This window comes from Bipolaris maydis (assembly GCF_028858645.1).
Source record: "Bipolaris maydis strain C4 unplaced genomic scaffold PSV08scaffold_9, whole genome shotgun sequence".
NCBI lineage: Eukaryota > Fungi > Ascomycota > Dothideomycetes > Pleosporales > Pleosporaceae > Bipolaris > Bipolaris maydis.
Window position 1 is genome coordinate 485967 of NW_027093865.1, and position 24113 is coordinate 510079.

The 24113-nt window shown below is 51.0% G+C and overlaps 11 protein-coding genes across 11 annotated transcripts; 3 read left to right on the forward strand and 8 right to left on the reverse strand.

Moving 5' to 3' along the window:
- Positions 1-236: 236 nt before the first annotated feature.
- On the forward strand, positions 237-3082 carry PSV08DRAFT_392233 (class-II DAHP synthetase family-domain-containing protein; the record flags this gene model as incomplete). Its single annotated transcript, XM_066093532.1, has 6 exons — positions 237-297; positions 345-1407; positions 1459-1730; positions 1798-1804; positions 2117-2310; positions 2423-3082. 6 exons carry the CDS (start codon positions 237-239, stop codon positions 2857-2859), a joined length of 2034 nt encoding a protein of 677 aa, XP_065948890.1. The 3' UTR covers positions 2860-3082.
- Positions 3083-3183: 101 nt separating this feature from the next.
- PSV08DRAFT_352672 (uncharacterized protein) lies at positions 3184-3783 on the reverse strand (the record flags this gene model as incomplete). Its single annotated transcript, XM_014228209.1, has 2 exons — positions 3184-3457; positions 3521-3783. The coding sequence occupies 2 exons, from the start codon at positions 3781-3783 to the stop codon at positions 3184-3186; spliced, it is 537 nt and encodes a 178-aa protein (XP_014083684.1).
- Positions 3784-5098: 1315 nt separating this feature from the next.
- On the forward strand, positions 5099-6760 carry PSV08DRAFT_47123 (uncharacterized protein). The gene has a single exon (XM_014228211.2). It carries the CDS (start codon positions 5271-5273, stop codon positions 6537-6539), a length of 1269 nt encoding a protein of 422 aa, XP_014083686.1. The 5' UTR covers positions 5099-5270; the 3' UTR covers positions 6540-6760.
- Positions 6225-7647, reverse strand: PSV08DRAFT_307662 (uncharacterized protein). The gene is made up of 2 exons (XM_014228212.1): positions 7553-7647; positions 6225-7496 (listed from the first exon to the last, which is right to left on the reverse strand). Exons 1-2 carry the CDS (start codon positions 7615-7617, stop codon positions 6542-6544), a joined length of 1020 nt encoding a protein of 339 aa, XP_014083687.1. The 5' UTR covers positions 7618-7647; the 3' UTR covers positions 6225-6541.
- A 1447-nt stretch (positions 7648-9094) lies between these two features.
- PSV08DRAFT_363172 (uncharacterized protein) lies at positions 9095-11238 on the forward strand (the record flags this gene model as incomplete). Its single annotated transcript, XM_066093045.1, has 3 exons — positions 9095-9190; positions 9296-10241; positions 10293-11238. 3 exons carry the CDS (start codon positions 9095-9097, stop codon positions 11096-11098), a joined length of 1848 nt encoding a protein of 615 aa, XP_065948891.1. The 3' UTR covers positions 11099-11238.
- Positions 11239-11605: 367 nt separating this feature from the next.
- Positions 11606-12853, reverse strand: PSV08DRAFT_248441 (uncharacterized protein; the record flags this gene model as incomplete). The annotated part of the gene is made up of 1 exon (XM_014228214.1): positions 11606-12853. The coding sequence occupies one exon, from the start codon at positions 12851-12853 to the stop codon at positions 11606-11608; it is 1248 nt and encodes a 415-aa protein (XP_014083689.1).
- A 911-nt stretch (positions 12854-13764) lies between these two features.
- On the reverse strand, positions 13765-15177 carry PSV08DRAFT_410466 (Phophatidylserine decarboxylase-domain-containing protein; the record flags this gene model as incomplete). The annotated part of the gene is made up of 2 exons (XM_014228215.2): positions 13765-14712; positions 14776-15177. 2 exons carry the CDS (start codon positions 15175-15177, stop codon positions 13765-13767), a joined length of 1350 nt encoding a protein of 449 aa, XP_014083690.1.
- A 528-nt stretch (positions 15178-15705) lies between these two features.
- PSV08DRAFT_225311 (uncharacterized protein) lies at positions 15706-17266 on the reverse strand (the record flags this gene model as incomplete). Its single annotated transcript, XM_014228216.1, has 4 exons — positions 17068-17266; positions 16606-17017; positions 16427-16552; positions 15706-16378 (listed from the first exon to the last, which is right to left on the reverse strand). The coding sequence occupies exons 1-4, from the start codon at positions 17129-17131 to the stop codon at positions 15706-15708; spliced, it is 1275 nt and encodes a 424-aa protein (XP_014083691.1). The 5' UTR covers positions 17132-17266.
- A 197-nt stretch (positions 17267-17463) lies between these two features.
- On the reverse strand, positions 17464-19940 carry PSV08DRAFT_363175 (uncharacterized protein). The gene is made up of 2 exons (XM_014228217.1): positions 19907-19940; positions 17464-19536 (listed from the first exon to the last, which is right to left on the reverse strand). The coding sequence occupies exons 1-2, from the start codon at positions 19913-19915 to the stop codon at positions 17803-17805; spliced, it is 1743 nt and encodes a 580-aa protein (XP_014083692.1). The 5' UTR covers positions 19916-19940; the 3' UTR covers positions 17464-17802.
- A 387-nt stretch (positions 19941-20327) lies between these two features.
- PSV08DRAFT_363176 (uncharacterized protein) lies at positions 20328-21365 on the reverse strand. Its single transcript, XM_014228219.2, has 3 exons — positions 21235-21365; positions 20884-21048; positions 20328-20688 (listed from the first exon to the last, which is right to left on the reverse strand). Exons 1-3 carry the CDS (start codon positions 21286-21288, stop codon positions 20566-20568), a joined length of 342 nt encoding a protein of 113 aa, XP_014083694.1. The 5' UTR covers positions 21289-21365; the 3' UTR covers positions 20328-20565.
- Positions 21366-21490: 125 nt separating this feature from the next.
- Positions 21491-23558, reverse strand: PSV08DRAFT_363177 (Pre-mRNA splicing factor PRP21 like protein-domain-containing protein). The gene is made up of 2 exons (XM_014228220.1): positions 22095-23558; positions 21491-22032 (listed from the first exon to the last, which is right to left on the reverse strand). Exons 1-2 carry the CDS (start codon positions 23353-23355, stop codon positions 21731-21733), a joined length of 1563 nt encoding a protein of 520 aa, XP_014083695.1. The 5' UTR covers positions 23356-23558; the 3' UTR covers positions 21491-21730.
- Between the last annotated feature and the right edge of the window lie 555 nt (positions 23559-24113).

The following is a 24113-nucleotide window of genomic DNA, read 5'->3' on the forward strand; positions in this document are numbered from 1 at the left end:
CGGTCTGGGTAGGGATGAACACCCCTGCCGAACTTTGTTTTATATTAACGCTGTAATCAAAGTGACTCAAAACATTATACGTGGTTTGAGCTGACTTTCCTCCAGTCATTGCACGTGGTTTGGTGCAAGGTAGCACGTACGTTGTAGACCACGAGCGGGATTTGCAAAGTTTACTTACTCCACAGTTACATCTACGACATCACAGTGGAAAGTAAACGCCAACTCAGCCAAAAGTCATGGAAATTTCAAACCAAGGGTCAGCAGCGAATGACGGGTCCGAGGGATGGTCACCGGATTGTGAGGACGAATGCTACCACTCAAGTACACATACTGACGAGATGTAGCGTGGAGGTCAAAGCCTATCAAGCAGGTTGTCACTTATGAGGATCAAGCAGCGGTGACTTCTGCTTTGACGAAGCTATCAAGTCTACCGCCAATTGTGACACCAACAGAGATTACCAGACTCAAGGCCAGTCTGCGTGATGCTGCCCTCGGCAAAGCCTTCTTACTCCAAGGAGGCGACTGCGCCGAGTTGTTCTCTTACTGCGCCGACAACCCAATTGACGCTAAGATCAAGCTTCTTTTGCAGATGAGTTTGGTCTTGATTTGGGGATCAAACAAGCCCGTCATTCGCATTGGCCGTATCGCGGGACAGTATGCGAAGCCCAGATCAAGCCCTACCGAGATGCTGGATGGCAAGGAAATCCCCAGTTTCCGAGGCGACATCCTCAACGGCTACGATCCAGAGGCTAGGAGAGTGGATCCAGAGAGGCTGGTCAGCGCCTACTTCCACTCTGCGACGACACTGAATTACATCCGTGCACAGCTTGCAAGCGGCATTGCTGACTTGCACAATCCATTGGACTGGGAACTTGGCCATGTCCGAGACGAGCAACTGCAGTCAAAATACTCGCAGATTGTAAACAGCATATCTGACTCTCTTCGCTTCATGAAGACTATCGGTGCAGATACTTCTGGCCAACTACAAACAGTGGACCTCTTCACCAGCCACGAAGGTCTTGTACTAGAGTACGAACAGAGCCTGACAAGACGGCTCAAACATCCAGCTGGCTACACACCGTCTCAAGGCTCAAATGATGGCAAGGGCTGGTACAACACTTCTGCGCACTTCATCTGGATTGGAGACCGAACACGCCAGATTGACGGTGGCCACGTAGAATACTTCCGAGGTATTGAAAACCCCATTGGTATCAAGGTCGGGCCGTCGATGAAGAATGATGAGCTAGTGGAGCTGCTCAATATCGTCAACCCCAATAAAGAGATTGGCAAGATTACTTTAATTACCCGCTACGGTGCAGATAAGGTTGAGTCGATGCTAGGCGCACATATCGAGGCTGTGAAGAGCAGTGGACATATTGTTGTCTGGCAGTGCGACCCAATGCACGGGTAAGTTGTGTTTGTGCATCGTATATTCTACATTGGCTAATCTCCCCCTAGCAACACGCGCAGTACCCCAACTGGCATCAAGACCCGCTCCTTCAACAGCATCTTCTCTGAGCTGTCGTCTGCTCTCAAGATCCACAAGCAGCATGGGTCTTTCCTGGGTGGCATGCATCTTGAGCTTACTGGTGATGCGGTTACCGAGTGCACGGGAGGAAGTGAAGGTCTTGTAGACGAGGACCTGAGCTTGAACTACACAACCTACTGCGATCCCAGGTTGAACGAGAAGCAGGCTCTGGAATTGGCGTTCCTAGTTGCAGGACATTACCGTGCGGATGGCCAACTACCATAGATCTGAATCATCTTTCACGCGGTAGAACCGTATCATGTAAAAAGTTCCTATGTTAGCAGACCCGACTCCAAAAACATATCACACTGATAATATCTTCGATTTTAATACAAACAGTTATCAATCAGTGAACACCCTTTTGATTCGACAACCCAGACTTGGCACATGGAATCTCTCATACATCATCGTCACGACGCCTGGCCCGAGCTTCGACAAAGTTGCCCCCAACAAATGCATGCCTGTTATCGCACCCGCTCCGCCGTTATCACCACCCATACCTCTCTCACGCACTCACTCCTATCAAATAACCGCAAATATCCCCACACACAATTTACCCCTCATTCCCAACAAAAAATAGCCCTACAGGGCGCCAAAGATAAACACAATGGGCGCTTCAGCATCTAAAGGCGCAAAAGCCGCTGCCGGCTCCGCAGCTCGTAAATACCCCTCAAGACCACCGACAAACACTACGACTACAGCGTCTTCGGCTCCTGCACAGAACGCTGCAGCCGGACCCCGTGTACATCCTGCGCCGCAGGCTACGAGTGAGAAGACAGAAGGTACGGTAGTTTCCTCCATTGGGTTCCAGAAGCAAATTCCTTGGTTCCTTGCTCCCTCTCTTTCCATGGAAAAAGCCACACAACTAACTCTCTCTCGCTCCCCATTTAACAGCCGTGCTACAAGATGCCCGTGACCCAGCCTTTGCTTCCCGCCTGAATAGCCTCGGCGCTGTACAACCGAATCCGCACTTTTCGCTGTCGTCGATGTCGCAATTCGATCCCCGCCGCAATGCCTCGCCTAATCTGCCGTCGGACACAATGATGCAGGATGCGCCACAGTCGGCGTTTCCTGATGCAAGAAATAATCCTGTGCTGCGCGTGCTCGAGTCACGGCAGCAGATTGCTGAGGTGGCAGAGGAGGAGCTGAGAGAAGTGGGGAGGAGGGGGTTCCAGGGGAGGCGGTATGTGGATGCTGGGGTGATTACGTTGGCGTTGATGAGGAGGGAAAAGGGGGAGCCGGATGAGAGGATTGAACAGAGTTTGGGGATTAAGAAGGGAAGGTTGGGCGTGTTGACCAAGGGGACCGTGGGCGCGGTGGCGTTGGGGTAGAGAGGTATGCACTGGAGAAGAGATGGATGTGTGTGGGAGTAAGTATTCAATTTGGACAGCAGCAGCACCCAGGCCGACAGCGATCGTGGTTCCCTGACCTACGAGAGAGAGAAGAGTGTACATATGTGTACATATGAATGGAGACAACAAACGAAAAGAAAAACGCAGCCCATCTGAACGCCGGATTGAACCTTTCCATCCGACGCTATGCGCTGCCCAAGTCGTTACCCGAAAGCCAAACCAACACCAGACGAAATGCAGGAAACAAAAGAAACAAGGCAAGAAAAGTACAAGAGAAAAAGAATAAGAAAAGAAGGATGGTGTTCATGATTCGTCGTAGTCGGCGTTTTCGTGGATGAAGTTGTTTAGTGCAACCAGTGCCTCTTTCAAGCACTCCTGGTCGACCTCGAGGCCGTCCCGGCACATTTCATCGTAGCCTATCCTGACCACGCCACCGGGGTTTGGTCGTGATCGCTTCTGGTTCCATCGTCGGGCAACCTCCCATCGTTTACGGGTCTGGGTGAAGGGCGGGCATGAATCGGCAATTTCTCGGCGTTCGCGCAGCACGGTGAGGGCATTGAGGACGTTCAGGAAGATACTACATAGGCAGAGAGTCAGTAAGGGTGGACAATGGTAGAGCAAAGCAAGGTGTGCAACGTACCCTTGGGTCAGCTCGATGTCATGGTCCCATCCGTACGCCACTTCGCTGAAGCTGTTTCCCTGCGCGACAATGTCCAAGAAGACAAAGAGCGACTCCTCGACGCTAATTTCGGGTGTGATTTGCGACGCGACATTGGCCAGGATCCAGTCTGATAGTTCGAAGAAGGTCTTTTGGTCCATGTGGGCAAAGCTGATGAAGCGTTCGGGGACGGTGAACATGAGCGACATGGCACGTCGTGCACCCATGGCCTCTATGCCGTCCATTGCTGAAGGAGATGGGTCGAGTGGTGTGGGTGAATAGGCGAGCAGTATGGTGCAGTAGTAATGTGTGGTAGTGCGGAGTGGGATGTGTGGTGTTTGGAGAGCGGAGTCGAGGATGTCAGGTGAGCGGGTGAGGGGGCGGGCGGAAGATGATGGGATAGCCCAGCTGAGGAGAGCGGGTAGCGGCAATGAATATCAGTTGGATACCACCACAGCACAGCACAGCAGTCGGACAAGGCAAGTGCCGTCGGTCGCCCAGGCCGAAACAAAGTAAGGACAAGGTCGAATTATTTTTTCCGTGCCGGGAGATAGGAGCAATCGCGAGGGATGACGACGGAGGTTTTTTTCGCCTGCTCCTTTTACTTGGTCGATGGGGCAAGTGGGTTGGAGTTTGAGCGGAACTTGACGACTTGTTCCCTGGTTACGCAAGCTTCTAGGGCAAGTGAAGCGCACCGTGGGACTTTGCATATGCGTGCGTGGGGCCGTTGTCCGTGTTGCGTGCGTGCCAATGCAAAAGCTGCAACACGCTCTTCTTTCATGTGAAAGTCGGGCACGGACCAGGCGTGAATGACATCAGCATCCAATCACAAGACCAATGGGACGACACCAAGACGAGGCGTCGCGCCAGCTCTGGCGGCGCTCCGGTGCTCGCGTAGCCACTGTTTGCGCTTGCTGGATTGCCGCACGCCGACTGTGGTTCCCGGCGCGCCCGTTTCCCCGCTCTGGCTGTGCCATATTTGCATCTCAAGTTGGACATGGTGGTGGTGTGGTGTGTGCGTGAGGGGGCAGCGAGCGGTTGGTTGGACGGTAAATTAAGGCGCCCTTGAGCGCGAGCTTGGCCGAGAAGGCTACTGACGCTCGGTCTAGACCGCATCGGGCGGATTGACGGGCCCAGAGGCTAAATTCAGCAGGTGGGTTCTCGCGCCCTCGGTGTGCCGCTCACCCTTGGCGGCGTCGCGAGTGTCTGCGACTAGTTGTTTGACTACACGGAGACGGCGTCCTCGGGCCTAACACACAAGGTCAGAGCCAAGCCCCGCGAAGATACTCCGACGCGCTGACTAACGGCTGAGGGGGCCTGGGAGGCCATACTGCCGTCATTTGTCGAACAAGTTATCTACTATTCCTTAGAGCCCTGCCCGCCCACGTGCTCAGCGAAGGAACAATGGCCTCTTCTTCCTAGCAGTGTATTTGTACTGTACACCACAAGTACTATGTCGGTACGCGAGGCAACAAGTCACGTTACCTCATTATTCAGCATTCGTCCCATCCTACGGGATGGACTCACCAACTCTCCCTCCAGCTGACTAAGGCCGGATGCCTTGCGCCCTCACTACCACCGCTCATCAACAAAACACCACCCACGATCGACACGCTGTTTTGCTTTTGCCCTTCCCATGAGATTTCCTCTGCACATCGACCACCCATCGCTCCCGCGCAAAAGCACAATCTCCGCACCCGCCCTGAACGTGCACACTCCACTCTAAACCTAAATGCTAGGCTACATCTCCTCAACACGTAAAAAGAGTTGCACGGCTTGCGTAAAGGCCAAGCGGCGCTGCGACCTGGGCTACCCCTTTTGCAAACGCTGTTTTGTCAAGGGCCTCGACTGCGCATATCCCAATCCACGTAAAACGCCTGTTTCGGTCCGCGACGCTGAGATTGTTATCAGGCACACTGACATGCCGCCGCCGCCAACACGCGACACCAGCCAGCCTATAAATATCGCTTCCGCTACCGCTGCAGCTAACGCGGCCACAAGCGTGGAGCCGGACTGCAACTTTGGTAGCCCCCGTGTCAACCACACTCAGGAACTTGGCCATGCAGCTCGCGACCCGTGGATAGTATTAAGGCGTGACGGCGAGTCGAGCGAATCTGACGAGATCTCATCGTCGTCTTCGTCGAGTCCAGAGGTGTGGATGGGACATGACAATCCGCTGACGCTGCGTCCGCCGCTACGCAGAACCTTGCTCCCAACCGTAGTCGTACCTGTGCTGCTCAACGAGCGGCAGAGTACCTTCGTCATAGAAAGGCTGTGCTTGTTGGTCCCCAGCATGGCATGTTCGGGTACAACGCATTTCTTGCATCGCAATCTGTTTGTCGATCACGATCAGCCCGTGGCATATCAAGATTGCGTTGCCATATCTGCCCTCTACATGGCCCAGAATGCAAGCTACACTGCTAACATCCTAGTCAATACTATCCACTCCAAGATCGCTGCCTTGGTGAAAGAGGCGCCAACGTGGTCGTTGATGCAGCATCTAGCAGCTGTACAAGCGCTCATCATTTATCAGATTATCCGTCTTTTTGATCCTATTTTGGGTGCGCAGGAACAGGCTGTCAAGCATAATGTGCTGCTTGAACAATGGGCTGCAAGTCTGTTCCATCGCTCGTGTTATGACATGCCCTTTTTTGCGGATGAGCGCTCGCGTTGGGTTTTCACCGAGTCGCTACGGCGCACCTTATTCATGGCTGTGTTTACGCGATGCTCGTGGAGTGTTTTCACCTGTGGCGGGCTTGCGAGTCAAGTCCATGTTTTGGCTGGTATGCCGCTGACAAAGGACCTGGCGAGATGGAGTCAAGAAGAAGACAAAGCGCTGTGTCAGGGTGAGAGCATGCAAAGTCAAGAGAATGAGTTAATTTCTTATGTCGACATGTCGGTGGATTGGTCACATGACAAGTCTGTCGAGGAGCTGGGGTCTTTTGGGCAATTACTTCTTGCGCCTTGTCGTGGTCGTGACGACTTGAGGTTGCTGGGGTGAAGTTACCTGTTGTTGGCTTCACGACCAAACCCCTCTTGGTACGCCAGATTCCAAAAGTCGACGACAAACTCTCCACCTTCATGCAGCAAGTCCACAAAGGCTGGATGCTTCCCAAAAGTGTCCACCTCAAGTACAATATACTCGACCACTAGCTGCCTCAATTCGTCCTTTGTGCCATCGTCCTTCCTGTCCTCGCCCTGTGTGTACGCATATCTTGCGAGCTCAACAACATCCCCTACGCGTCGCTTATAGAGTTTGAAGCTGAGTAGCGTCTCGTGGAGCTTGTGTAGTGTCAAGCGTTTGAGCGGGTCGACTAAACGCATACAAGCAAACGTGTATAGCCGTGCGTGTGCTAGGAACACTGGTGTAAAGTCTTCATCGGGCGCAGTATTTTCACAGGGCTGGAAAGCCGCGACCATGGATTTTTGGGGCTCGTTCGAGGTCAGGCAATTGCGCTTGTCAAACTTAGTACGTAAAGACATTCTTGATAACCTCGTGAAAAATTGACTAGCGAACACCCGGCTTTCCCTCCATACGGGGGTGTCATCATCATCGAGTTCCACGGGAGGCTCGGGTACAGGTACAGACTCGGGTACGTCTGGTAATTCTTCTTCCACGGGTGGCGCTGGTACAGCTTCAGGCCCGGGTATGTCTGGATATTCTTCTTCCACTCCGGCTTCTGGCGGAACCGGCACGTTCTCTGCTATGTATCCCTCGTCTTTGACCCATGTTGGGACAGTATAGTCGTATCGATATGTGTATTCAAGAAAGCGGGCAAAGTCGTCAGGTTTTATATCAGGGTATTCGACACTGTCGGTCTGTGACTCTGACAGACCATTCGTCAAGAGCGCGCGAAAATAAGAAGATGTTGCGGCAACAGCTCTGCTGTGCACTACGAACAATTTCTTGTCCTCATCCTTCCCAACAACAAATGTAAACAGCTTAGATTGAATTAGCCTGCCAGGAGTTCGATGTCAGCAAGTCAGCCACATGGGTTGCTTTGATTCACCTACTTTTCAAAGGGAACGGGGCATGCAATGCCGTTTGAAATGCCTCTCTTTTTACCTTTCTTTGCCATGGCAGCAATGAGATTGTCTATGTTGTTTACAGATCTCAGGAATTGCATTACATGCTCAAGATATAAGCGCCCAAGGCGGGGTTGCACAGCACAGCCTGATGTAAACAGCGCGCGCGTGGTGTAACACGGCATGATCTTCCTCTCTGTGGCGTCCAGTTATGTTCGCTGAATGCATGGTTATCTGCAATGCGCCGCATCCAAGCATGCCACTTCATACATTAAAACAGGTGGCCGTATGATGAATGCGATTTATTCAAGGGATACTATTGGCCAATGCGACCGTTTCCCTGCCCAGTACCAACCACGTGACATAGCCTTGCTGTACAAGTAGAACCCCCAAAACCATATGTACTGGTTAAAGAATCAGCCTGATCGTGAGCAGATATCTGTGAAAACACAAGGAGAATAAGAAAACACTATGTCAGGACCGTCTGATCCACAGTCAGGCTAGACGATAACGCACTGAGCTCACTAGGGATGACAAGAGCTTAGAAGATCTAAGTTTTGTCGTAGTCAGCACACGTCCTATATGACCTTTTCCAACATATCCCGTTAAAATTACATCTAATTGATGTACACTGTACATCAGAATAATAATCACAGCAATAGAATGCCGTCTAACTTTACCTGAATTCGGCCCCGTAACCAGTAGTGTAGTTACCTGTGTAGTGTAGGCTGAGATCTGGTAAGAAACTCAATTAACACACTTCTTGTACTGGCTGTCTTTCTTGGATGCGATTCGAAAGTTTGCAAAGAATAAGGACTTGCGCTATAGAGTGATGCGACTTAGTAGGTACAGAAGAAATCAACTGAGGTGTCGGATATCCGTTCCATCTCCCTTATTAAAGCGCTGCCCCCGACCCTCAAGTTGCAGCTATCGCATGCATATACTGTGATCTTCTCCCTTAGCAGCCACCGCGGTTCAATACACAATACACTTACTCAATGCTAGAAAGTATGAATCTGAAAGTCTACGGTACATCCGTGTTACGTTCGAACAAGGCACTTTCTTCGCCCATTTGGCTTGCTCCAACTTAAAAAGAACTTAACAGAAAATCACACTTGGTGCTTGGAGATTAATCATATAGGCAAGCCAAAGAGCTGTAAAGTTTCGATCAGGTTGTGAAGAGTTTATGCTGAAAGTGCTGCTGCTCAAAATAAAGTCAATCTGAGGTTCAATCTAGAACATAAGACAGATACTTAATAGAAGATATATTGGGCCAATATCCTGCATATAATATCTTCTACAGTACATGTCGCTAGGGATATGGTCCATCCAGCGTTGATCTAATCAATCTGGTGTCTAAGCTCGATCTGTCCTAACTCGTACTAGCGCGTGCTTACATAGTCGCCTTTCTCTGAGCATTTCTGAGCAGGCTTCAGTGGTCTGCATCCTGGCCAAAAAAAACAGGGTTCGTCTACTGCGTCATCTGCATTCTGACAAGAAGAGTGCGCGGGATATAGTGCAAGGGGTTCCATGTTCGACAAGCCACCCGACAGCGAATCGTGGGCTGCAGTCATGATGATGTGCGACCACATACGTCACCGTTCCAATGAAATGGTAGAGGCTCTAGTCCGTCTACTATATGCCGTTGAAACCTATACAAGGCAAAGCAAGATAGACTAACGGCTGTTGCCACCTCTATCTGCACCCTGTTTCTTGCTGGCTCGCTGCCAGCTCATACAAATTGTCAAGACGGCGCCCCAGGTCCCTTCTCGTCGCGCGCTCGCTGGAATCGCGCTTGTTTCTGTGTTGTCGGCGGTGGAAAAGCAGCGGAAAAAGAAGAGAGACAGTGCAAACGGAAACGAGTTTACGACTGCCGAAGACATGTCGGGGGAGCTTCAGACTATACCTGCGCGCCATGGGGCTGCGACTTTTGTGCCACGAGGGAGGACGATCAAGGTTATTAATACGTATGGGAAGCAGGTAGTCAGTATGTGGGCTTTTACTCTGGGTCCACCGCCTGAAGAGGGGGAGGGGGAGGAGTTGAATGAGGAGGAAGTTAAGAAGGAGGCAGAGGAAATAAAGAGGGTGGTTGAAGAGGGCGAAAAGCAGGAGGTAGAGACAGCAAAAGAAGATAAGGAGGTCAAGAATGAGAGTGAAGAGGGTAAAGGTGAAGAGAAGAAGGAAAGTGGAGAGGGCGAAAGCGAAGAGAAGAAGGAGGAGAAGAAAGACGGCGGGAAGGAGACACAGTCGAGTGAGGACTCCACCAGTGGAAGTCAAGACACTCAAACTCCGTCCGAAAAAGCATCCGATACCCCCGAGAACGAGAAGACGACGGAGTCGACCGACTCACCATCCAAACAACCCGCTAAGCGCACTTGGGCGTCTTACCTCCCTTCGATTCCCTACCGCAACAAAGGCGCAGCGAACAAGCAAGAGGCGGAACAAAAGCCCAGTGCCGAGCAAGTGAAGAAACAGAACGAGGAGAATACTAAGAAATGGTCTTCATATCTACCCACAGGCAAGAGTTTCTCAAGCTACGTACCCAACGTCGAAGTTCCAGACTCCAAGTCTGTCATAAGCGCATTCAAGTCAAGTCACTACCGAGACCCAAACAAGAGTTATGCAGAGCAACTGTACGACTTTTCTAAGACACCTGTGGGCGCGGGAACAATGGCTGGTACGTTATCGGAATTTCACAATAGCACAAAAACATACTAACCCTCTATAGCTGCCACTGGCTCCGGCTACGCATCCTCTGTCTACGCCGCCTACTCAGCCTACACCTCGATGCATCCCTCCAACTCCTCCCAACCCCCCATGGAATACCTCTCCCTCCCGCACACCCGCACCGCCTCGCACAAACTCGTCCCAGAAGTCAACGACGAGCTGCTAACCAACCTCCGCAACCCCATCCTAACTCTCATCGAAGACACCTCCCCCGGCGCCCACGACACCCTAACCGCCGCCTGCGACGCCAACCAGTACGCCGCGCTCGGCATCGACAAGCCCGCCGAACACGGCAGCTGCGCCGAGAACCTCGTACTCGCCCTCAAAGAAATAAACGAGACGTCTGGCCTCAAAGGCGCAAAAGCAGTGGGTGCTGATATCACGGTTAACATTGCGCCTACGCCGCTTCACCTTTTTATGAATGCGCCGCTGCATGCTGAGGGCGATATTCATGATGATGGAGCGGGCGCAAAGGGTGTCACGCTTAGTGTTGAGGAGCCACAGGGAAAGAAGAGGTGCTATGTTAGGTTTAGGGCTGAGCGGGATGTCGTGGTGGTGTTTAGTGCTTGTCCGATGGATGTGGGCAAGCAGAATGGGGGGAGATGTATGGCAAGTAATTTCATGGTGGAGGAGGTTAAGGAAGGAGAGGATAAGGCGGGGACAGGGGTGCAGGACAAGAAAGAGGAAGGGAAGGGGGATGTAGGGAAAGGGGGAGAGAGGGAGAAGGCGAGTGAGGAGCCGAAGCCTAAGAAGAAGCCGAAGAAACTTGAGGTGAGGAGTCAGTCTACTGCTCCTGCGTCGTCGTAACGAGGTGTTTAATAGTGTAGTTTAATATTTCTTTTGAATTCTTTTTTCACATTCGTGTTTTGTTTTAGCGAAGGATTATTATAAGACAACACTAGATTCATGTCAATTACACATCGAGCCCAATGTAATCAGTTCACCCCAACATCAACTTTGAAAATCACTTTCTAAGCAACAAGAGAACAAGGGCAAAAGGTGCTGTCGAAGAGAGAGAAAAAAAAACGCTATTTTCACTTTCAAAAAGGAAGCGGTCTTCACTTGACGATGATATCGCACAAAAGACTCGAGCACACGCATGCCCATACGAAAAAGGAAAATCCATTACTCCAGCACGCAGCCGGTATACCTACCAACTACCTTGCTCCTAGCCACCTAGAACTCCCATCCCCCCCCCCCCCCCCCCCCCACCCTACAAAACGCCAGTTAATCCACTTTTGTTTCTTCCTCGCCCTGTTCGTTCCCATCATTGCCCCCCACTACCCCAGTATCGCAAAATTCCAAATTAATCTTCTACTTATCCGGATTCATGTCTGGGCCCAACATTTCATTCCAAGTACAAGTCTCACACCCTGTAGTACCCCCTGTTCCTCTTGACTCTTGGATGGCCTGCTGCGCATCCTGGCTCGCGCGGGCACGCAGGTAGTTTGAGTATTCTGCCACGCGCTGGTTGCGGACTTGCCACTCGAGCATAATATCGAGGTCGGTGGGGTGGTGCTCGTTGTGGATGGCTGCGGAGTGTTCTTGGTGGTGTGTTGCGGAGTGGTGGAGTTGGGGGTGGTAGACGGGGGCGTGGTGAGCGGACGAGTAGTACGTATCCTGAGATATCTGCGGTTCAGTGCGTATGCTGGTGCCGCAAGATAGGGGCTCGACGTGGTTCTGCTCGGGGAGGAATAATTGGTTCGGATCCACGTCCATGTCACGCTTCGCCTCCGGACATTCACGTTCAACTTGCTCTGCTGATCCCTCTTTCCCACTCTTAACCATCGCCACCACCCTCTCACTCTCTGCCTTCTCCGCATCTAACAAGCCCCGATACCTTCCCTCCAAATACACCGCCACCACGGCCGGTGCCCAATCCCTTACAAACCACATCCCCTCAACCCCCGCGTATACATCCTCCCCGTACAATCCTGCCAATTGACACCTAGCATCTTGTACATCCAACTCATCGGCTTCCACTTTTCTCACAATCTCCTCCCGGATAGCCCTAACGCGAGCTTCCCGCACAGCATCGTCGAGCGCCTTCGCACACGCTGCATCGTTGAAGAAGGACCAGTACGCCGTTAGGCTTTCGTGTAAGGCGGCTAAGGTGGGACCGCCGGGGCAGGCGAGGTCAGAGGGTGTGTTGAAACCGCTTTGGAGGCGGATGGTGAGGAGGTGGTGCAGTTCTTGCATCAAAGAGAGAGTAGCGTAGTAGAGATCTTCGAAGTCGGCCAAGGGACGCTCAGCAGCTGGTTTGTCTGAGCGAAGGTGGATTTGAGATTGAGTGTGCCGGGGCGTCTGAAAGTCTGCCGGGAGGTGACTGGGAGGGAGTTGGCCGTTCTGGAGGCGGAGGTAGAGAGTGCTGAGACTCGGGGTGTAGGAGTCGTTGGAGGGCTTTCCGAAGAGAGTGCTCGTTTTGGTGATGTCGACGAGGTAGCTGCTTAGTTTTAGGATGTGCGAAGTGAAGTAGGAGGCTGGGTAGGCTGTTGTTGCTGCTTGCACTGCTTCAAGTGTGACTGCTGGTGGAAATGGTGGGAAAGGATTGGTATCAGACATGATTGAATATTTTTTGCTGAAGTTTGTAGCCTGCCAAAGTAGATATTCAAATCAACTGAGTAGCCAAGCTCAAGGTTTTGTGAAGATTTATAGGAGATAGCCTGATGGAGTTGAGAGTATTTCTAGTGTTGAGGGATCTGTATCCTCGAAAATACTGTGGCCGTAAAATTTTCATGATGAAGGAGGCTGGGAGTGAGGGTGAGGATAATTTCCCAAATTTTCCAAATTGAGTCGACTGAGCACTGTTGTGTTGTTGTTATTGTCACTATTGTGTTATGAACAATAGGTGTGAGGTGAGATAGCCGACTTAGATGAGAACACCGTGAACGGTGAACGAAGTTTAGTTATCATTGTTAACTGGGTGCGGCATGTATCACTACGTTTACATGTGATAAAATTAATGTAGTATGCAAGAGCGCTTCATTTTGCAATTTGCATCTCCTCAACAAAGACTAAATAGGGTTAGCTTTCAATATTCGCTTCAAGGCGGAGGGTGAAGGGACGAATTCATGCTCATTGTTTGTTCAACAGTGACTTCACGCCCACTCTATACTCACACATGCTGCGCCACCTGGCTGTCTGCCACGAAATGTCAAAACACTGCGTGTATGACGTATCGTTATTAGCACCTTTTCCGAGTCAAGGTGATGGTTTGCGAATCCTTTGTTGATATACTTTTCTGAATAAGCGTTCAAGTTAAAAGCCATGTGCATATCAGAATAGGGTCATGTATAGCCCTCTACTCTTACTCACACAAGACAACAATCATGCTGTGATGGAAACCACATGTGGCCTCCGATATGAAGATGCATGTAGAAAAGCTTTAGGTCTACGATTCAATCAGTGAAGTCTCATAGCACCTCCGATACGAAGCTTTGTATTACTCCAAGACCTCCTAGTTCCCACCCCACTCAACCAGTCTTCCTCACAACAGCAAGTTTCGACCTGACAGGAACGTTGTGCTCTACATCCTGCGTATCAGGAAACCCCTCCAACTCCACTCCCTTCCTGAAAATCAAGCAATGCGTACTTCCCCCGTAATGAAACATGCCAATCTGATCCCCCTTCTCAACACGCTCCCCTTCCTTGACCGTGATCTCGCACGTAGACACTTCCGTCATGCCAATCCCCATAAAGCACACAAGCCCCAGATCGGAATTATCCGCCTTGATGAAAATGATCGCTCGCGTAGCCGTCGCGGTTAGATATCCCTGTCCGGTTTTCTCACCCTCTTCACTAATACCTCCTCCCTTGTTGGAAGGATCACCAAGACCCTCAAATAGTGGTTCGGAAAAGTAGGTGCCTTCGACTAGATATGCTTTCTTAATCGTCCCGCTGACAGGCGCGTGCCACCGGTGGTAACTCAGCGCGGAAAGGAAGGCCTGGTATATTGTTCCGCCGATGAAGTACTCGTGCAGGGGATCCATGGCGAGCATGTCCATGAGCGAGTAGGGTTGGCCTTTTATCCAAAAGTGGTCGCGTTGTGCGACATTGCGGCTCACTTTGTATGGTTTTGACTCGCAGGCGTTTGCAATGACGGTGTTGTCATCGGGGCTGGCCACGGGGCGCTTGTCGGAGTGGAAGAGGCGGGTGAAGAAGTGATCCCAGGAGGTGTAGCCGTGGTGCTTCTTTTTTGGATCGCATTGGAAGAGCTCGTCGAATTTGTGGGAGGAGCGGCCAACGTTCGCGGTCAGCTCGAGATCGTGTGTGCCGTGCTCGCTGAACCAGCCGATCTTGTTGTTATCTAGCACGTATGCTGAATCTGGTGAGGCGAGGAAGTTGGCCCATGCATTTAGGACTTTTTTGATCATTTTGTTGACTGCTGGGTCGAGGAAGAAGGCGAAGCCGGATGGTGTGCCCTGCCGGTAGGAAACGGATGTGTTAGTTCAACTCGGATATCTAGATACATCAGTTGTACTCACCATAGGCCAGTCCAAAATAGCATTAAATGGCGTCCCAACCACACCGACCGAATACTCATGATCACTCCATTCAGGCGCAGTAGTAAGAATGTGATTGAAAAGCGCCAGCATGTGGTGGTAATCGCGGACTTGCTTGTGGCCGCCCGGATCACTCCTGTACGGCTTCTTGGTGGGTATCTCTTCGAACATGGAGTTGACGAGAATGTAGATACGCGTGTTTTTCTCGATAAAATCTTTGAATTCTTGGATGACTGGATGGAGATCTTTTGGGTCGTTTTCTACTCTTTCTATGATGTTTCCCAGCCATTTCTTGTGCACGCGGTGGTCGGATGGCAGCCATGAGCCGGTGCGATGCAACTGGTGCTCTTCGGGAGCATTTTTGGTATCTTCCTGGTGAGACATGGTAATGTGATTGTGAATGGTAGACTTCTTGGTAGGATGATGGTGTTCCCAGGACGCCGACTATAAGTGATTTGATAGGTTTACCCAGCATCGTCGTTCATACGTCATAAGTACGAAGCAATTTGATAATACCGTATAAAGAGTGTGTCTACCCAGGCAGTGGAGCTGCAGCCTAGTTTTTAAATATAGATAGGCTTGCACTTAGGAAACATTGGGGAGCATATGAGTGGGGAAAGGGTGGGATAGTGATCTGTTGCTTCAATCCTCATTATGTTGTGGCAAGGCTCCTCTCCTGCCTTCAATATGTCCACCTGGCTCTGGCGCGATGCCCATATCCATAGTGGCTTTCTTGTTACTTAGAATCTGATGCTCTCAATAACGTAATTTAGTCGTCTCTATACCATCGGTGACTTTGTGATCAAACCGAAATGCTTTCAATTTGCGGAGGCTCATCCGGGAACTGTAACAAGCACGTATTCTTTCACATGATTTACTAAAAGATTCTCTGATGTTTTTAAAGCTTCTCACCTACGGCCCCTTTCTCAAAAACGTCAATGCCGCAACAGCATACCCTTCCATGCCAACAGTAAGAGTAGGCTGAACGACTGGTGCAAAAAACGGGCTATGGTTTCCAGGGATATCCTCACTTATCCTGTCCTCTGCCTCCGCCTTGTCCCATACCTTGGGATCTATTCCTCCATACAGGAAAAAGCAGCTCGGTTTCCCAATCGCCGTAGCCAGAATACCAAAGTCCTCGCTTCCTTGGAGCCTCGCAATGTCATTCTGATAACTCGTTTTACCGGGCTTGAAGTGCTGGGAAAAGGACTGCTCCAGCGCATCGGTGACACTGTCTTCGTTGAATAACAGGGGGAATTGTGTTGTCGGTGTTAGTGTGGGCTCAGAGGGATTGTTGGAGGCAGCTGCTTCAGCAGCTATTATGCGTTTTACGCTTGCTAGAACGCGTTCGCGAGTTTGGGGCAGACCTGCGCGCACGTCGATTTTCAGGTTGGCTTCCGAGGGAATGATGTTTTCGGCGTCGCCGGCATGGAAGGCCGAGACAGTTACAACGGCGAAGTCCAGGGGGTCAACCTCGCGCGACACAATGGATTGGAGACGCATGATCGTGGATGCTGCTTGTACGATGGGATCAACACTGCGATGGGGGGTTGAGGCGTGGGCTTGACGACCTGGGATGCGAAGTCTACGACATTGTCAGTTTGGAAAAGGTGGTAGAAAATTATCAACGCACTGAAATCTGTCTGCTGAGCTGGCGATGAGACCACGTTTTGTGCCAATTACTCCGGCTCTTTCAGGCATGACGTGTGCTCCGACTACGACGTCTGGTTCTTTGACCTTTTCGTATAGTCCGTCATCACTGGACTTTATTAGCACTCTTGTGAAATTCTGTAGGAGTCCCTCTGCACTAACACCATATTCTGGGCTCCGCCTGCTCTCTCTTCGGCGGGTTGGAACACTAATATCAACTCACCACTCCACTCGTCCTTGCATCTAACCAAGCACTCTGCAGCCGCGAGCAACGAAGTAATGTGCATGTCATGCCCACAGGCATGCATGACCGGCTTCTCAACACCGTCAAGATCTTTCATGCGCGCTGTACTGGCGTACTGCAGTCCTGTCTTCTCTTCAACGGGGAGGGCATCGGTGTCAGCACGCAAAAGGATAGTTTTTCCTGGACCATTTGAGAAACTGGCAGCTATTCCATGGCCACCGATGGAAGAATGGATCGTGAACACTTTGAAGGTCTCGAGGTGTTTAATAATCGCATCTGCGGTATTCTTTTCTTGGAATGAAAGCTCTGGGTGAGTGTGAAACCATTTGTCTGGTACGCTATTAGTGATGCCTCTATTCGGCGGACGAGGCGGTGCCTACAGAGCTCTTCGTATGGACCCAGATCTGGCTGATGTGCTTTTACAGTCTCAGTTATTGAAGGCATGGTTATTTGTATGAAAGGATTGTTCGTAGGAATAGTTGTACCTATGTGTTCTACACGTTCGTGGACAAATATATATTATACGAAACGGTAGATAGTTCGGTAATGGACCTGCCTTAATTGCGTTAGTAAATGGTATGAAGGCGGAATTAACGAGCCTGGGGTGAGGGGTTCCCGTCGGGGAACGCTGGAAATGACGTAAGTAATGAGGGGACAGCTTTCTTATCAGATATCCACATCTCTAATTGAGATATGTATGTAGATAACGCCATATGTCCAGCAGTTGTGACAACAATCGCAGTAGTGTACAGCAGTAGATTAAAAGCATATTAAATGGCATGATGAATTTCTTTATCATTCGTTCGTACTAATACAACAGTGCACAAAACCTCAGTTCAAAAAGACCAATAACACCTGAAAAGAATCTGCATATCCAACGAGCAAAGACACCATATGATGGAAAAAGGATTAAGCAATAGGCACAATCTCCAGTTGTCTGGCTAGCTCATCTAGAAAGACTCAGGTATATGCGTAACCTGCCGCTGAGAGTATCCTGATTATGTACCTAATGCGGCAACTCAAGACATCGTCATATTCAGATGTCTTCTTCAATTCGCAGTCAAGCTCATGGACGCGTACTGAGCCGAACGTGGGTAATGTTAGAGATAAAAATGTCAACTCTCACCACCTTGTGACTTGTTCATATCGTCGTTGTCTTTTTTAAGCTGTTCTTCAAGACTTCCCATGAGATCTGGTTCGGAAGGCTGTGGAGAAGGAGCATCCGGTAGGGATTGTGTTGACTCGGGCGCAGGCTCTGGTGCTGGTTCCGACTTCGGCTGTGGCTCTTGTAGGGCCTCGGTTTTCGCTTCGGGCTCTTGTACTGGCTCCGGTACAGTTTCTGGTACAGACTTCGATACAGGCTCTGATATAGGCTCAGGGGCAAGCGCGGGTACAGGCTCTTGGGCAGATTCAGGTTCAGGTTCAGGTTGAGGTTCAGCCGTGACGGTCGGCGCCGGTGCGGCATCCGCTTCTAATGGAGGAGCTGGGACTTCATTCGGAATATTTTCGGGAACGGCAACCTCGGTGGTGGCCACGGGAGTTGACACATGATTGAGCGAGTTTTGACGGCTATGAGATATGGCAGATAACGGCATGTCCGGCGAGCTAGACTTGTCACGTCCTGGAGCTTCTTGGGTGACCTCGGGTGTCGAAGTTTTTACGGTTGCTGTCTCGGTCTCTCCGGCACTTTGTAATGGCTCAATGGCAGTCGGTAACGAGGGTGTTACTTCCATGGGAGTCCCCACGTCAGCCTCGACAAGAGGTACTACAGAAGTCTCTGCCGAAGGCTCTGTTGGGACAATTATAGAAGATTCCACGACAGGTTCACTTGGGGCCGCTTCCGGAGTATCTGAGATATCCATCGCAGATGTGCTGGGTGGTGCAGCTGATGGTCGCAGGGGAGTTGCGGGTGTTGAGGTGTGTTCCATGTCATGATCCTCATCTTCAGAGCCTTCTTCACCAGAGCCCTCCTCGTCTTGGCCTCCGGCATCAGCCATTGGCGTATCTCCACCATCTGAAGGCGCTACGGAACCCTCTTCTCGTTTTACACCGGGTACTTCGAGTGCATCGCCACCGGCAGTCGATGCCGGGGTCCCTTGCTCTGCCGCACCTTCGGCAAAGACAACCTTCTTCTTGCCTCTACCCGGACCGCCACGCTTGACCTTCTTGGGAGGTGGTGGTCGTCTCCTGGGAGGTGTTTGTTGCACAACGTCGTTGGCTACGACAATTCCTTCGGCATTCACAACACCGATACCCTCGACGATCGTTCCTGGCGCAGCAGTAGCTGGCGCAACTTCGATAGCGGCGTCTGTAGGTTGCACTTCACCCTCTACCGACTGCCCTTCTGGAACAAGGACCTTGTAGACTGCTATATTGCCTTCTGCATCGAGTTTCTTAACCTTTGTCTCACGTAGCACAGGCTGTGCAATTTGGGTGCTGACATATGGCGATGGGAGACCCTTCCTTCTCTTGGCAAGGTATTCTGGCTCTGGACCTTCTAAATGGCGTGCTACCTTGACGTATTTCTTGACGGTGAATCCGGTACGAATCTCTTTAGTCTCTTCTTCCTCATCTTTCATCTCATTGTCTTCTTCTGGGGGCACTGGGGGTTTGTAAAGCTTTCCAGACCGAGCCGCTCGAAGGAGCTGCTGAGAATGTTCCGGAAGCATGTGGGAATCCCGAGGCATTGGTAATTCAGGCCAAGCATCTTTGTCCAAAGGCTTGTTTTCCGCAGAATGAGGTTCAATAGTAATTTCAGCTTCTCGATATTGGGTGATGGGCAATCCTTCCAGCACATTATGCTCTATCTGCCCACGCCCCGACCTGTTGGAGCGGTCTCTGTTCCGGAACTAGTCACGTGATGTTAGCCTTGCGACCCGGTGAAATCATCATATCTGTTGCATTGCATAGTGGAAAGGAGTGTGTCTGGTATTATGAGTGGGTGCGTCAATCATATGCCAGTACAGTAGACAACCCTGCATTTGGAACCCATTCGTCATCGTCTGTTGGCGACTGCCCAAGATAAAGCGCGGATCACCGTTTTTGGCCCATGCCTCGTAATAAATGGTGTTGGTCTAGAAATGTAGGCATGATGATGCTGTATGCGATGCGCGCCGCAACAAGAGCGCCTTGCGCACGCGTTCAAATGCGGCAAGGATACGGACTCGCGAAAGCAGAGGGCAGGTGCATCTCTATCAATAATACAAAGAAATGACGTACCGGAGCCATAATGATATGCGACTGCCTCGAGAAACAGGCGGTGAAGGTTGGATTGATGTTGGCGCAATGCGGCGGGAAGTCGCGATGCGTGAAGGGGAGGCGCGTCGGTTTGCGACCTGGAAAGTGCAACCGTGCGCCGCTATACCAAACTTGGTTGGCCTCCAACCTTCCGACCCCAGGCTGCTGGGTAGAGTAGTGAAGTGTATCATACATCAATTCCTGTTAGTATAAGAGACATAGCTTGTACAATGAGAAATACGGGAAAGAACCTCATGGACCTATGCATTCGTTTCTCCAGAAGGTATTCTCACCAAATCCACGTGGAGCCTGTTCCTGCAGTAGTACAGCAAGTGTATCTAGCTGCGATAGGTTGGCACGTAAGGCCATTACCCAGGGCGGAAGAGAGTTTACGAACGCGATCTGTCATGTTGGGAGTATTGGTGCTAAAATATGCAGGTTGGTTTGGTGTCATTCCATCACTCTGCTTGGGGGACTCGAATAGCAAGCCCCATATAATACAGTAATACATTCGTCTTTGCAAGATCGTTTCCAATCGAGCGTGGTGCCACACAATCGCCTTTCTTTTCGTGCAATATGGGCAATGTTGTTACAAGATCGTCTCTTTTCATCGTCAACATCCCGTTTCTTTCGTACTATGCTTAATCCCATCCTTGGTCTTTTACTCTGACGATATCGCTGCGATCTCCCTTTTGCTTGCCTTCCTTGCCACCCTCAACGACTAGGCGATCAATCTGGTAGAATTGGCTTATGACTGTTTGCCTCTGTTGATTTATGTCAGCGTGAGTTCCGCCTTGTATTACCCTCTGTTCTGATTATCGTCTACGCACTAAAGCCCATCGCTTCCAATGCCACTTATCGCCTTGCTTACTACCTTGTGTGTCGTCTCTTCTACACAGGAGCACTTTCATGTCTGCCCGCTCCACACATCATGCTGAACCTCGATATTGTGTACTCACCTTCAACATTTGTAGCTCGCTCAGGCCCTTTTGTACCATTTCTTGTATGACCCGCTCATCTTTCACATCTTTGTTATCCCGAAAGGCATCGCGCGTTCTCCGTTTGGCGTATTCACGGAAGTTATAGGCAGCGAACTGGTTGCTCTGGCGTAACAACGACCGATACTATTCAGGTAGCAAGTCAGCAAGTAATCTTCACACCGCAAAGCAGTGATTTGTCGCACTCGAGCGATGAATCGTATCAACGTTCCAAGGATCACAGTAAAAGAAACAGAAACAAGGCAGCAATGCCACAGGGTGATTCCGGTAACGCGGGGATGCTTGAAGCACTACAGTGGCGCGAATACGTACCAGAGAGCGCACTTGGTAGGCAACATCGCCTTTGGTTGCTTGCGCTAATGACATTGTTTCTTGTGTGTGGGGGGAGGCAGTACTCAGATGTCGAGCGTTGCGCCTACGATAAAAGTCGCTGGTTAGGTCATAGGTTTTGACACAGGTCGGAGGAAAGCTTCGAAAGTCCGAGCCGCATTGCAGCTCGGCCACAGCCGGCTCGCGCCTGTACTAGAGCAATTTCACTACGCAACTGTCTATCAGAAAATCAATATTCTTGGTGACTGAACTTGAGTTCATACGTATTCATTAGAGATTTGCAGCTACAATATCGATGACCAGGCCATGAGTCCAGTCTTGTTTTACACAAAAGTCCACTTTAGTCTCTCTTCAAACCCAATCAGGCCGGGTCCATCTGCCCGTACCTTCCCAAACGCCACTCAATGCAAACGAATCGATTTCTAGAATGATAGTGGTATCCGGCAAAGGAAAAGAAAGACCTACAAATGCATGCGCTCTACTGGCGGTGCTTTTCCTGTATCCTTCGAAGCTGCTCCTGGACGTTCATGCTCTGCATCTGCGATAAGCGGGCAGCATCCTTTGCAGGATCGGGCTGTCCATCATATGACATTGCAGCCTTTTTCCTCCGAGCCTCTTCTTCTGCGGATATCGATTGGCCGGTGGCACCGTCATATATGTCTTCACGCTGACTGGCGAAACGCTTGAGATTATTTGCAACATCGGCGGTGTTGATCGTTGTGGAGTATCGAGCTTCGGCTTTGTCCCGCTGTTCTTTCCAGCGCGGATCGAGCAATTCAACTGCGAAAGAGCATTAGCATACGACGTTCCTGAGCATGTAAAAGGTTCAGAAATCTGCTTACTTCGAATGTGTTCATCCATTTCGTTGGAAGGAATTTGCTGCTTGCAGTTAGGGCACACGGCCATTGGTACGTTTGCCTTCTTTGTGGCAACGCGGGGGACGTAGTCTGTGACGATGCGACCAGGCGCTCCTCTGGCAGCAGCCTGTGCACGTGCGCGCTGCTCGCTTTCTGCCTGGCGTTCCTTGGCCAACCGTGCCTGCTCCTCTTCGCGCGATATCTGCGCTGGTGTTCGGTAATCGGGCATCGGAGGGGGCGCATATGGCGATGCGCCGTACGGCGAATGCACGGGTGGTGCAGTTGGTGCGTAATTTGGTTGCATTGGAGGCGGTGGTACCTGCTGCTGGGTGACATTGTAGTAGGTGAGATCGTCGGGCATAGCCTCCTCCAGACGACGTGTAGATAATGAAACGGCGGCCTTTTGTTCAAGAGACTGGGACTGTAGATCATTCAGCTGAGCGGGAGGGGGAAGATCCGCAGCATCATCAGCCTCATCAAAGATGACTGTCGCAATGACGCTGAAGTCATGCCAGTCAATGGTCGCATACTCCTGTTTCTCGGCTTCTACCTTCTTCTCCTCTTTCTCCTTTTGCGCATTCACATATTTGACATATTCAGCGCGACCCTTTGCGCGGTCCAATACGTGAAACCGGTTTTTGATGTTGTGCTGTAGCTCCTGGATACGTGCCTCGACCGTCGCCTCTTCTTCAAGCAGGATCTTGTATTGTTCGACGAGCGATCGGAAAAACTGGAAATAGCTGTGATTTGGTCTGAGAAAGTCAAACTGATAGTTGCCCAACTCACGGTTGCGCAAATCCTTTAGCCAATTCTCACCCACACGCGCCGTGTACAGAGCAGTAAGTTTTAGCACTTCCAGATCTTTGGCGTTGATGTTAGGCATGCGGGCCGAAAAACGGAACTTGGGCGGTTCGGGGGGGCCCTTGGGCTTGTTATTCACGGCTTGCTTGGAGTTCTTGTCCGAGGAGCGCCCATGGCCCTCCCTCAGCTGCTGCAAATACCACAAGAAATAGGCGTTGTACGGATCGTCTTCCAAGACGAAGCCAAAATTGGTCTTTGTGGAGGGGTCGGCGGTAAGACGCTGCTTCATTCCTACAAGGTGTTGTTCACCTCGACGGGAAATGAAATCAGCTGTCTTTGCTACGGCTTCACGTACGCCGGGCGGGGGGATGACCATGTTCGAGGGGGGCTTCACGTCGAGCTCGACGACGCCGGCTGGAGCGGCATCACCATTGGGGTTGGCCATGGCGGTACGTGTTGGTAGGGAACTTGGTTGCGAGCGACGTTGATAAGTTGCAAGAGAGATCGTGGTAGAATAATGGCGAATCGCGTGGTACGTAGGTCGGTGCCAGCAAAAGAACAAATCGCGATTACTCACGTGCCACTATTTGCACGCGACGCGTATGGATACTGCGGGGGGGTCGAGTAGCAGCGGTGCAGGTTCGCGATGCGGCAGCGTCGCAAAGTTCCAGGATGGCATGGTAGGCTCCTGGCCGGATCATCTGGTTGTTCCAATCCGGGTCTTAGCCTCACTCTAGCCACACTCCAGCCACACCGACACTGGCAAGGCTGAGGCAGTCGGTGAAATGCTAGACGCGTCTCGGCTCATCGACGGCTGTCAAAACTCTCGGTACAGGACCAAGTCGAGTGTCTATTTTAGGACGACTTGTTCTCTCGAATCGACTAGATGACATGGTGAATACAAGTCGACCAAGTACCCTGATCTATATTCAGCTCTTCGTTTCCCAGTTCGGCAAGGCCGCGTAGTAAGGAACAGCTTGCAACAAGGGTCAATTGGTACGCAGCACTACTCCTCGCGGGAGCCGTCTTTCCCCTGGCTCGTATCGCCGCAACTACAATTGCGCCCCCACCCTTCACCCTTCACCTCTGACATTGATGGAACCTCCTTCTCACTTTCATTAATTCTTCCTTTTTCGACTAAGAGGCCCGAGTGCCCATTGCCCACGCTACAGCTGAAGCGCTGCAAGGTTCCCCCGACCCTCA